General features: G+C 42.9%; 1 protein-coding gene and 1 non-coding gene across 5 annotated transcripts in view; both read right to left on the bottom strand.

Moving 5' to 3' along the window:
- ATG16L1 (autophagy related 16 like 1) overlaps positions 1 to 13,315 on the bottom strand; it is a 42,694-nt gene that overhangs the window by 18,294 nt on the left and 11,085 nt on the right. Inside the window, exons 4-10 of one of the 4 annotated variants that reach the window (XM_030803609.1) lie at positions 13,011 to 13,084; positions 11,921 to 12,172; positions 7,033 to 7,098; positions 4,055 to 4,141; positions 3,331 to 3,387; positions 3,067 to 3,117; positions 2,323 to 2,425 (exon numbers count right to left, since the gene is read on the bottom strand). In XM_030803609.1, the coding sequence (XP_030659469.1) occupies positions 2,323 to 2,425; positions 3,067 to 3,117; positions 3,331 to 3,387; positions 4,055 to 4,141; positions 7,033 to 7,098; positions 11,921 to 12,172; positions 13,011 to 13,084 (690 nt within the window). The remainder of the gene's footprint in view (positions 1 to 2,322; positions 2,426 to 3,066; positions 3,118 to 3,330; positions 3,388 to 4,054; positions 4,142 to 7,032; positions 7,099 to 11,920; positions 12,173 to 13,010; positions 13,085 to 13,315) is intronic. The other 3 variants (XM_012504114.2, XM_030803610.1, XM_030803611.1) reach the window with 3 other exon arrangements.
- On the bottom strand, positions 1,100 to 1,375 carry LOC115832675. Its single transcript, XR_004028194.1, has one exon.

Raw genomic sequence — 13,315 nt, 5'->3', positions numbered from 1 at the left:
AATATAAGTAGATGGCAAAAACATCAATCTGTGTTATAATGGAATTCTATGTAGTTCTTTCTGGAAACATTATGGGACTAGTGTGTACTGGCAGTGTGACCTCTGCCAAGTTTCTGAAATCTCAGTTTGCTCAGCTCCAGAAAGGTTTTTGCAACCCAGAATGGTGCCTGTTAATGAGTAAGCCTTAGATAAAAATGACAGTCGTTATTTTGGGAGAATTTATATTCTTCACAGGGAAATTTCTGATACTGGCATAAACACCGGCAAAAGATGGCACTTATGTTCAGGATGAGAAAGAAAACCAAGTAAAAAAGCATCCTGGCTGGGTGCGGTGGCACACATCTGTGATCCCAGCACTTCGGGAGACCGAGGTGGGCGGATTGCATGAGCTCAGGAGTTCAAGATCAGCCTGGGCAATGTGGCGAAACCTCGTCTCTTAAAAACTAAAAAACAAAAATTAGCCAGGTGTGGTAGCACATACTATTGTTCCAGCTACTCGAGAGGCTGAGGTGGGAGGATTGCTTCAGCCCAAGGTTGAGGCTGCAGTGAGCTGAGACTGTGCTACTGTACTCCAGCCTGGATAACAGAGTGAGACTCAGCATCCCATTCTAGAATGGGAAAAGGGAATAATCGAAAAATTCACTATACTCTCTTAAGAAGATTATGGGCAGTGAAATATTTTTGGATGAAATATAATGTCTAGAATTGGCTTTAAATTGCTCCAGCATAAGTGTGTGTGTGTGGGGGGAAGAGATACTGCATATGTTCGGAAATTTCTATAATAGAGAAGGAAAAGAAAGACTAGAAAACATAGACTATCAATATGAGATTGTTAAGTAGATAATCACTTGTCTAAAAGGTCACTTGGGGAAGAGAATATGTGATATTTACATTTGCTTGGGACTAAAAAAATAAGATGCTTGAAGTATCACGGAGAGAGTGACTATTAACAGGCTGGGCAACAGGCATCACTTTGGTAATTTCATTTTCCACTTTGCCTCCCTCTTGTGACCCACTGGCTGAAAAGTATGACAGGTGACCAAACCTTTTACCCCCATGAAATTTCCCTTTCTTTTTTATGGTTTCTTTCTCCTTAGGAGGTCTCAGATTGAAAACTTGAGATCATGCACCATCACACCCATGACTGCCACTCGTCAGTCTCCTGTATAACTGGTTTTGTTGGATACTCATCAGTTGTGAACCGATCACTCTCAGAAACACACACTGACAGAATCCCAAATTATCAGCTGCTCCATGATCCCATACACATGACTTAAATGTGATGGGAGGGAACAAATGGGCTGCTGGGAGTTGAGGGCAACAAAGGGACTGTGACATTCAGTGCAATCAGACCTTTTACCAATCATCATCGACCTCTGCAGGTGCCTGGTGCATCACGGAATCACAGGAGTGGAGTGGGACTGGGAAGGGGCGCTGATGTGCCCCATCCCAACTCCTCCTCCAAAGCGGAACTCTCTTCACAACAGTCAAGGCAGTTCATCACTCAGCCAGTCCACTGTGTAACTAGCAAAGTCCCTCCTTATACCTGGAACCCAAAGCTCCCACCATATAAATTCCATCCCATTTTTATGGCAAAATCTTCCCTGCTTTGAAAGCTGGCTCCTTTCACTCACCCGCTGCCAGTTATTACGCCAGTATTGGAGTCAGTCCAACTCTCCAGGTTCTGTTCTTTGTGCTCTGTTTCCTACCCTCCTCATGCTTTGACAGTTCCGAGCCAGGTACTGAATGTTTCCCCAGGCTGGTTCCATTTCTGCTCAATTACCCCAGCTGGGGCGCAAACTACCTGCTAGTACTAGGACCCAGCTCTGAACTCTGGGTGACAGCCCCGGTATCCATCACAGTGGCTTCTGCCCAGGACTGCTTCCAATCATAGACCCCTAATGGTTGGGAGTCACACAGATAGGGGTATAATTCATGAAACCAACAGCTGTCCTACTGAACTTCCATAATAGACCACTGACTGGCAACTCACTCTAAACTGTAGCCAATTGGTGACAATAATGATATAAATCACTCTCCCATTTTTCGCCATCCCTAATTACTTTTTTTTGCCCCATCCCTCATGCTAGCAATCCTTTCTCAGTCAGCTCTGCCATTACAGAGGATGGTTGTAACAAATTCTGTCCTCTGAAACTAAGCAAAATACATCAATTTCTCACAGCTGACAGAGCCAACAGGTATAAAGGCTTGATATAAGTAAAACAATGGAACGCTTAGCTGCAGGCATAGAAAGGACCCTTTAATTGCCAGGCTCTGTTACCATATCAAGCGCGGTGGGGTTTGGAGCTAAAGCATACTTACGAAGACACACAAGGCAGTGGTTGGTACCCTCACTTCTTTACCAGAACCAGGATGAGTATCCACATTGTCCTGGGGGACTGGGAAGGAAGAGACAGAGCGTCTCCTAAGAAATAACATAAAGACAAATATTAGACAGGACTGCAGAGGTTTACTGCTCATCAAATTGTTAGAAAGGACTCCAAGACGACCTTGCTTAAGCAGACTGCCTCTGTTGACAGCCTGTCCCTTCTAGATTCTTCAAACTACAGAACAATTCACAAAAAAATCAAAAGCACCCTCACTCAAATGAGAAAGAGAGCCAGCACATACATGCCTTACTCTCCTGCACACTAACCTGTGGACTCCAAAACCCAACAATGAAAAGCAATCCTGAACAACTGCTTACCCAGTCAATAAGCTGCTGGGAAACTTTCTCAACTTAATGTAGCAGCTAGCTCAGAGGTAGCTCTTTGGTATTTTTTTTGCAAAACTATTTTATTTCTATGCCTAGTTAGAATCAACCTCATCACTTGTGATCAATGTGGAGTCTAACGCATGCCAAAAGAAAGCAACAAGAGCATGAGTACTGTACAAAGTGTTCAACCTGGCAGCCCTGCTCTGAGGGCTCCCGGCATTCCTAGGAACATGCAAAGCATCCTGGTTAGCACGTGAACATCTGATGACTGAGGGCAGTGAAGCGGTGATCGGCATAATTGTTAAGGACCCACACTCACATGCTGGACTAAGAGAGGATAATAGTTTCACCTGGCAGCATCAGAAGAAGAATGATGTCCCAAAAGGGGAGACTCGGACAGACTAAAGGGAAAGGCCAGAGATCAGCACGCAGCGAGATTAAGAGGAAAGGAAGTTGAGGAAAAAAGGAAGAAGCTAAATGAAAGCTGATATTAAGGCACATGTATACTCTGCACCACCGAAACCTGGTGTACATTTAAAAAATAAAAATAAGTCATGTACATATACTTAGGTATACTTATACACATTTTAAAAAGGAAAGGTCTTCTAACCTACCCAAAGATATTAGTGATAGAATCCAGAAGGCCTCCAGCAGGCTGCGAGAGTCGCTTACTAAAGAGGAGGGGAGGATAGGTTTAAACCTTAGAAACATTTTGCCCAAATAATCAATCAATAAACAGCCCACAAAAACAGGTACCTGGGAATGTTTCCCATTTAGTTCCCAAACCCCAGCCAAGAGAAACCCAACACAGTACCAAACTGCCAGAAAATAGTGGGAAGGAAAAGGGAAAACCCAGCCTAGAAGTTTCAAAAGAAACAAGGTTCCCTAGTATTAAATTAATTTCCCTGGAAATAAAGCATTAGACAACTAACCTCACAATTCCTGGCTAACTAACTTCACAATTTCTGACTGTTAGTAACCAATCCCCACTCTTGAAGGGCGGTGGGGGCGGGGGGAAGCCCTGGTAAGAATGAAACAGGATGATCTAAACCTAAACAATCATTCTGCTTAATAAGGTTTCACTGTCCATATTTTAGTAAGCCACTATATTTTTTTGTATTTAGAAGCATTTGAAGCCACCCATGTTCTGCTTCCCTCCCATTAAGCAGAGGTGAACTGAGAAAGACTGGACACCTTCGTGGTGTGTTCGACACTGGGTGTCCCAGAAAAGGGGTAAGGGGTTGGGTGCATCTGACTGCATTCTTTGTCATGTCCACAGATGTGCCTTCATATTGCTCCTCAAGCTGTCTTTTCCCTGGCCCAAACCTGCCTACTTACGTGGCTGCTCTGCTGATGGCTCGCACAGGAGAGGTCTCTTCTGTGTGATCAGAGGTTTCATCCACAATGACCTCAATGTCATCATCCCTGGAAAGAAAGGCAAGAGATTCTTTGATTCTCCTGAACAGGAGCTCTGTGATTAATCTGTTCTGCAAATGCTAATGTCATTTTCTAGTTAGATCCTAAATCACTTGGCTATGACAGCAATGCGTTAAAGATTCTTTGGAGAAAAAGGAAGAGCTGCCACGTTCTGAACAACACTACAATAAACATTTAACCTGTTTAAATCAAATCCAGAATTTCAACTGAGAATAAATTTAAAAGTGAGCTTTTGATCCTTTTAGGTATAAACACAGTTCCCACTTGAAGCAATAAAATATGATCTGTTGAGTCTATAACCACATAACCAGTGTCAAAGTAGGGCATTCCATCAGCAGTCAGCATCACTGTTGAAGGGCTATAGTACTCACCAAGCACAGTGCCTATGACACAGGGCTGAGGGGTACCTAGGGTAGGTAGTTAGGGGCAGCAGCTATGGAATATAAGAAAACAACAGTGTAGGGAGAATTCAGGGAAAGAAGGGATGGCTAAATAGGCCATGAACTCAACAGCTGACTTAACCCAGTTTCAAATATTACTTTAATTAAAAAATAGAAAAGCAAAATTGAAACACTATGCATTTTTGACTCTGCACATTTTATGCTTAAATAAGTAGTGTCTCTGACATTAGGAGAGCCCATCACACTTCAAATGACATAATCAAGTCATAGGACATGCTCCCTTTGCTGCTGTTTATCCCAGCGGATGCAAAGTACCTCTGGAATCCCCCTTCCTCATTTTTATGGGCCACGTCTTTCCTACTTGGAGGAGGGCAAGTAATTATTTTGGTCTTAATGACCTCCTACTGAGATGCAACCTTCATGGAGAAGTAAGATAATTAAATGTAATAACCCAAGATTTCATTACCTACTGTTTGGATTCATAAGAACTTGACAGAAAGATTTTTCCTTTTCAATAAATAATTATCTGGATTAGGTAAATATATACTTAAGAACCTGTTACTAAGCAAGTTAAACCAGGTCAAAGTAAATTTATTTTCCTTAGCTATTTATTCCAGGACTATGTGTAATTATTGCACCACATTCTTGGCCAGGATGTAGAAGGGAATAAAGGCAGGGCAAAAGAAAGAGGACAAGGCTGTGCTTTATTTTCTTGATTGGCTTTCCCAGAGATCTAGGTTTGTGAGAGTCACCTGCGCCCACACAAGGATGAGAGGAGAACTGCAAAGACAGGAACTGCAAATATGAGCTGAGCCTTTGACAATGTCCTGTTGAAAATAGAATTTTATGGTTGTGAGTACTTGCAACTGTGCTTAGGCCCGGGACCACAGGAAAACACTAGCGTTTGCTAAGTTATCAAAACCTTTCAAAGATGTATGTCCTCTGACCCAGAAACTCCTTAGGGAAGCATAGAGTTTAAGAACAGGCCTTAGGCCGGGCGCAGTGGCTCATGCCTGTAATTTCAGCACTTTGGGAGGCCAAGGCGGGTGGATCACCTGAAGTCAGGAGTTCGAGAACAGCCTGACCAACACAGAGAAACCCCGTCTCTACTAAAAATACAAAATTAGCTGGGCGTGGTGGCGCATGCCTGTAATCCCAGCTACTTGGGAGGCTGAGGCAGCAGAGTCATTTAAACCCGGGAGGCAGAGGTTGCGGTGAGCTGAGATCGTACCATTGCACTCCAGCCTGGGCAACAAGAGTGAAACTCCATCTCAAAATAACATAACATAACATATAAAATAAAATAACAGGCCTTTACAGCCCTGTGTTTGCATCCCACCTCAGCCCCTTCCTGTATGATCTTGGGCAGGATGCTCAACCTGTCTAAATTATCACAGTCAACCCGGTTATGCAAATGACACTTTCATAAGCTGTTATTTTGAAGAAACCAAATCTCATTTCCAGGTCAACTATTTATTTACTTTGTGGCTTGGGAAAATACAACTGAGATTAATCTTCCACATCTAAGAGTGCAGACACATCTAAAGCAAAGGCATGATATGGGAACCTTTGTTTCTTTATAAATTAAGATGTTAGTTGGTGAATGACTCCTAGTTGAATTTAAACCCCTCCACTTATAAGGAAGCAACCAACATTTTAAAAAACAGTGGATCAAAACTCTAAAACTATATTCCAAAACACATTTCAATAGAAAAGAAACATCCTAGAGCAAAGGAAACTCTTTTCTGCCACTATCAAAGCTTCAAATCTCAGAGAAGATACTCCACCTTAACTTGTAGGCAGATTAGGAAAAGCTCCAGAACTAGTTCGATTCCTTTTGTTCCAAGAGATCTTAGTTTTCACTTATGTTTCCACTTTAAGTTACAAACCAAAGGAGCAAGGAGGGAAAAAACAAACAAAACAACAACAAAAACAAAAACCCCACCGCAGCATTACATGGCAGGCACAATTAAGAGCCAGAGAACTGATCGTTCAAAGTGTCAACAGGAAACAGTGAGGCAGTAACGTGTACTGAGTGCAAGAAGTTAGAATTCACATTCACAGCTGATGAACACAAACTTTTTGGAAGGTTATTTGGTGATATATTCCAAAAGCTTTGACCCATCAAATTTTATTTTCAATAATCTATCTCAAGTAAGTAATCAGAAATAGGGTCAAAGGCCATATCAGTACATTATTTGTGAGAAATCAGAAGCCAGCAAAATACAATTAAAATGACATATGGATGTTAGTTCTGAGTGGTGGAAGAATTGTATGTTTTCATTTTCTTCCTTTAACATTTTTCTTTCTAAAATCTGTAAGATGATTTTACAGAAATAAAAACATTAGAAGCTATGATCACACCACTGCACTCTAGCATGGGCAACAGAGCAAGACCTGTCTCAAAACAACAAAACAAAACTTTTAAGAGAGCCAAATTCTCAGGAGTACAGTTTTGATTCATTTATCTTTACTTACTGTTCGACTGGTAGAGGTTCCTTTGCTGCTTCTGCAAGTTCTTTCTGCAGCCGGGCTTGCCGCCTCCTGTTAAAAAAACAAAAAACAAACAAAAAAAAAACGCCCACCATTTATGTCTGCTTAAGAAAGCATGGGGTTTGGGCTCTCTAGAAGCTACCAGTTCTAATAACACATTCAGTGCAAGTAAAATAACAACTACACTGAGCAAAATACTCAAAGTCACAAGCCCAAACTCATAACATCAGTAAGGCTCCCCTTTTAAAGGGTTTCAGAGTAAAGCCTAGAAGGGAGATAGGCCACGTTATTAGAGAAAGCAGTGAACTGGCAAAGGAGGAGGCCTGCCTTCTGGGACCTAGGGTCTCTTAGAATAGACATGTGCCTCAGGCTCACTGAGGGTTAGTCATGGTTGTGACTTAAGTTTTCTGCAGCAAATAGTCTTACACGGGTTGAGCATCCATTACTTGAAATGTTTGGGACTACAAGTGTTTCAGATTTCGAATTTTCTCAGATTTTGAAGTTTTGCATAAACATGATATAAATCTTGAGGAAGGGATCCAGGTCTAAACATGAAATTCAGTTGAATTGATGGTAAATTGGAAATCTGAAATGCTCCAATGAGTACTTCCTTTGAGTGTCATGTTGGCACTCAAGAAGTTTCAGATTCTGGAGCATTGTGGAGTTTGGGATACGGGATGCTCAACCTGCATTAACATACCCACAGCATGATTACTAACAGTGAAGATTTACTTAGGACTTCCTCGTACCTGACATTGTTAAATACTTTACAGACTTTAACTCATTTAAGCCTTATAACAACCTTTTGAGGTAAATATCATTATTGCCATTTATAAATGAGGAAACTAAGGTATAGTGAGATTCTTCAACTGTCAAAGTTTACGTAACGTTAGTAACTTTAATTTACTAAAGCTTGACATAGAAGTCTTGGCTGTGAGAAAGTTTTAACATGGTCAAAGTCTCATCCACTAACTCCCCTTCTCAGAATCATTTTTGTCTCTCATTCAAGTCCTAAATTCAGAAACTCCCTAACTTCTAACCCTGACCTTACTCTCTCTTCTTTGATAAATTTCATTTCTAACTATGGCTATACCTGCTAGGTGGAGGACCCCTAACTTAGAACTCTAGCAATGCTACTGAGCTGCAATCAAGAATTCTGCTGAAATTTCTCTTAAGCTTTTACCATAGTGATAATTCTTAAAATGAAGGAAAGTCATCTAGGCAGTATAGCAGAATCTTGGGAAGGGATGTGGGTATAGCTTAAAAAGTGCATTACACTCTTGATTTTATACCTGGAAGATGAAAAATAAGTTTTACAGGGCAAATTACCAAAAATACAATTTATCCAAATTGTCTTAGCTGGTAGAGACAACTGTGAACGAACTCTCTTTGAGAAAAAACCAGAATCTCAGTATGAGGTGTGTGAGTACCACTACTCTATGATTAAAGCACTTGTTGACTGTCGGAAATCTACTTTCTATAACTTTACGTCCCAGTTCTGCAAGATGGAGATAAAAACCTGACCTAGGGTCACAGGGAGAGGAAAACACCACCTGTTATTAGGGATTCATCACTATAGCTGAAAGGAAAGGTCTTTAATAGCTCAGAGTCTCTCTCTGTCATCCAGGCTGGAGGGCAGTGACATCATCTCGGCTCACTGCAATCTCCGCTTCCTGTGTTCAAGCGATTCTCCTGTCTCAGCCTGAGTAGCTGGGATTACAGCCACCTGCCACTACGTCCAGGTAATTTTTGTGTTTTTAGTAGAGACGGGGTTTTGCCATGCTGGCCAGGCTGATCTTGAACTCCTGACCTCAGGTGATCCACCCACCTCGGCCTCCCAAAGTGCTGGGATTACAGGTGGCAACCACCGTGCCCGGCCCTGAGTGCATCTTATGAAGCAGCCACTGTGCCTGACCGCAGGGACACGTGGCAGCATAAGGGAAGGAGGCAGAGTGTGAAGAGCTATCTCAAAACAGTGCTACATATGGCCCAGGTAAACCACAGCTGCCTGAAGCAGGAAGATGAGGGACATCTAAGCTGGGGAGGCAGGAAGTGGGTAATGAGGCAGGAAGGCTTCTAGGAGGAGAAGTAATGAAGCAAAGTAATGAAGACTCCTCAGGCCCCACATCTGCAATCACATGATACCTCCAAGTGTGTATCCCTAGGAAGATGCTTCAAAGGGTGGGCTAGGGAATGAGGACAGCATTTGCACTAGGAAATGTGCATTACCCCCGTCCACTGCACTGCTCAGGGGCTCTTCCTTGGCATCACCACACATTTCCCCAACTTCTCCCTCCAGCAGCCTCTCAGCTGACGTGAACATGCAACCTAACAGCATCCAGCTCACCTGGGGCCCCCAACACCCTCACACTGCTGACAAGCTCCACGGCATAAGCCAAAGAATTCTGCTTAAAGTAAATGTGAGACAGAAACAATACAAAAAGGACAGCTTATTTTTTCTTAATAAAAACCAGAAAATTAGAAAATACAGGTAAGTATAAAATGAGAAATCAAAAACCATAATCTCACCACCCCCAAAAATAAACACCAGTAACAGTACATATAATTCCTTCCAGTCATTTTTTAAAGTATACAAAATTGGGATCATCTGTATGAAAACATTTTGTGTCCTATTTTCGGTTATATTAATTTTAGGCATTTTCCACAGCACTAAGTATTCTTTTTGTTTTGCTTTTGAGGCAGAGTCTTGCTCTGTTGCCCAGGCTAGAGCCTAGTGGCATGATATTGGCTCACTGCAACTTCCACCTCCCGGGTTCAAGCAATTCTGCCTCAGCCTCCTGAGTAGCTGGGATTACAGGCACCCGCTACCATGCCCGGCTAATTTTTGTATTTTTAGTAGAGACGGGGTTTCACCATGTTGGCCAGGCTGGTCTCGAATTCCTAACCTCAAGTGATTCACCTTCCTTGGCCTCCCAAAGTGCTAGGATTAGTGTGAGCCACCACACCAGGCCAATCTTACACCTTCTAACAGTATTTTTATATCCATTTACAGTATTTTTGTATCCATTAAGTAATCTCTCTTTAACCTCTTTCCCCACTACTTTTCCCATGCTCTGGCAACCACAGTTATACTCTGTATCTCTCAGAGAACATTTTTCTTTTAGCCCCACATGTAGAAGCATGCAGTATCTGCCTTCCTGTACCTGGCTTATTTCACTTAATATACGGTCCTCCAGTTCCATCCAAGTGGTTACAAATGACATGATTTAATTCATTTTTATAGCAAATAATATTCCATTGTGTGTGCGTACAGCACATTTTCTTTATCCATTAAGCCAATGATGAATATGTAGATTGATCCGTATCTTGGCTATTGTGAATGGTGCTGCCACACACATGATGGCAGTGCGGATTACCTCTTTGATATGCCAACTTGTTTTTCCATCATCACTCTTTAAAAGACTTTCCTATCGTCATTCATTCCCTTTAAAAGACTCTTTCCTATTGTCATTAATTCACTTTTAAATTAACTGGAATAATCACTTCAAACTCCAAACTACTGATATGGGGATTTAAAAATATGTATGTTCTAATCCGTAGAGTTTTTTTGTTTGTTTCTGGATGGGGTCTCGCTCTGTCACTCAGGCTGGAATGCAGTGGCACAACTTTGGCTCACTGTTGCTTTAACCTACTGGGCTCAAGCAACTCTCCCGCATCAGCCTCCTGAGTAGCTGAGGCCACAAGCACATGCCACCATGCTCAGCTTTTTTGTTTTTTGTGCAGGTGGAGTCTCACTATGTTGCTCAGGCTGCTCTTGAAACTCCTGGTTTCAAGCGATCCTCCCGCCTCCGCCTCTCAAAGTGCTGGGATTACAGGCATGAGTTACTTACTGCACCTGGCATCTGTTGAACTTGTATTAACAGCTTTTCAGCTCATTTTCTTAGGTTTCTAGGTGGATGATCACTCCTTCTTTTCAATGGTTGGTTGGCCAGAACATCCAGATCGGTGTTCTCTATGAGTTGTGACAGTGAACCTCTCCTTGTTCTCTTGCAGGTTTTAGTAAGAGTGTATACAGATGGTTCATCAGTGGACCTGGACCAGGAGATGACTGGACTCTCTGGGGCAGCTTTGAAACACACACATTTTCCACAACAGAGATTCGAATTCCTAATGTAATTGATTTATTGATAATCCATCTTTTAATTGCCATGTCTCAGTAGGTTTCAGATTTATCTTAAATAGACTTAGTAGGATTGCAGGGAATTCTTTAAAAATCTATCAATGGCCAGGCGCAGGGGCTCACACCTGTAATCCCAGCACTTTGGGAGGCCGAGGTGGGTGGATCCCCTGAGGTCAGGAGTGTGATATCAGCCTGGCCAACGTGGTGAAACTCAACCTCTACTAAAAATACAAAAATTAGCCAGGCGTGGTGGTGTATGCCTGTAATCCCAGCTACTCAGGAGGCTGAGGCAGGAGAATCACTTGAACCTGGAAGGTGGAGGTTGCAGTGAGCCGACATCACGCCACTGCACTCCAGCCTGGGCAACAGAGCGAGACTCTGTCTCAAAAAATAAATAAATAAAAATCTATCAATGAGTCTGATTTAGGAATTTCACATCTATATTCATATGAGGTTGGATTATAGTCTTTTGTGCATTAGCAAGATCAGAATTTTTATATGGATACAAAAAGCTTCACAAAATTATGGGGAAGAATTCTAATTGTGGTTTATTTCCTTTTTCTAACACTGGTTTAATTTATATTGTCCAGAATTAGCTTTTCTCCTTGAAACACTGAAAGAATTCCCTGGCAAACCTCCTGTAGTAACTGCCAGGTTTCTCTCTTTCTTTTCAAAGACCTAGGTTCTACTCTACTAAGGATGGAAACCACTAACTGTGGATTGATAGCCCACCTGGAGTCTTTTTCATTCTCTGCGTTAAGCCGATTGGCTTCCTGGGCTTTCTCAGCCATCCATCTGGTGACCAGCTCCTGGTTCTCTTCCGTAGTTTTCCTCAGTTTTCCCTCCAAGGCAGTAAAGGTGATCTGCAGGGCATCATATTCATCCTTCAGGGTCTGGTTGGCTCTTTCAAGGTCACAAAGCTTAGTGCGCAGGTCTAGGCACTCCGTCTCCAGGTCAGAGATAGTCTGCAAACATTCTGCAATTCTGGAAGCATGACATCAGAGGACGAATAGTACCTCGCCAGAGCCCTGTGCCAGAGCCCTGTGCCACAGCCAGACGGACCTGGCTGAGTACTTAACACTTTGTGTCTCTTACATCTTTTAGCCAGGCCCATCCCCATGGTTTACAGGATAATCCATTAGGAGAGGAAACACCTAAGGTGAAATTCATCCTATTAATGACTAGGAAAAACACGATGTGAAGGAAGAGAAACTTTCAATGCTTAGATTGGTAAAGGGGATTTAAAAGGAGGCTGGAAACCCTATATATTTCACCAGCTCTGACATTTCCCGAGCAAGAAAGCCTGAGCAAGTGCCCCGCCTTTCCAAGCCTCTAGACCCCTTTCCACATATTAAGGAAACCCAAGCACCCGCTACCCCAGCTCCAAGGTCTCAGGATTCAGAGTCCCCATTTATCTTGTCTGCCAGGCTTCTCCCTGATCAGCAACAGTTTTGCTCACAAACTCATTCCCCTTTTCCCAAGGGCCATGCGCTCAGCTATCCTGGCCCTACCACCTCCACCACAGGAACATACCAGCTCCCACACACAGCAGCCACAGGAGAGCTGCTAGTGTCTCTGGGACACTTGCAAGAGCCAAGGTGACTTCCCTAGGAGGATGCTAGAAGCCTGCGGGCACTGTCCTTGCTTTTTCCTTCTCAGAGCTGGTAGAAAAGGATCCCAGAGCGTGCATGCACTGAAAATCAAACTCTCGCTAAGTGCACTGTGGCCACTCACTGCCACTGGCCCTGCTCACAAGAGGTCAGCAGAACAAAGGACATGGGACCCAATGACCAGGCTCCAAGGAGGCGGGATCTCTACTCACTTTGCTTCATTCATCTGCATCTCCCTGTCCTTCCGCTGCATTTGGTTATTCAGGTCAATCACCAATTGAGCTAACTAGGAGATAAAGAAGAATACTTTCATAAATAAAAATTTTAGGACCTCATTTGGAAACTACACAGTGGGTGGTGATTTATTTTTAAGAAAGAATAAATAAGCTGGGTGACAGCAAGGAGCCGAGGCGCCTATGGGGACACAAAGGGGAACTGTCCCTGCCACTCCCTGTTGAAGGACAGCTTGGCTGGAATGAGAGTGTTCCCGGTGCCTGCAGGGGCTTGCTGAGGACAG

Source organism: Nomascus leucogenys, chromosome 22a (genome assembly GCF_006542625.1).
Source record: "Nomascus leucogenys isolate Asia chromosome 22a, Asia_NLE_v1, whole genome shotgun sequence".
Taxonomy (NCBI): domain Eukaryota; kingdom Metazoa; phylum Chordata; class Mammalia; order Primates; family Hylobatidae; genus Nomascus; species Nomascus leucogenys.
The sequence above is the reverse complement of the archived record's forward strand: the minus strand, read 5'-3'. Positions and strand labels throughout refer to the sequence as shown.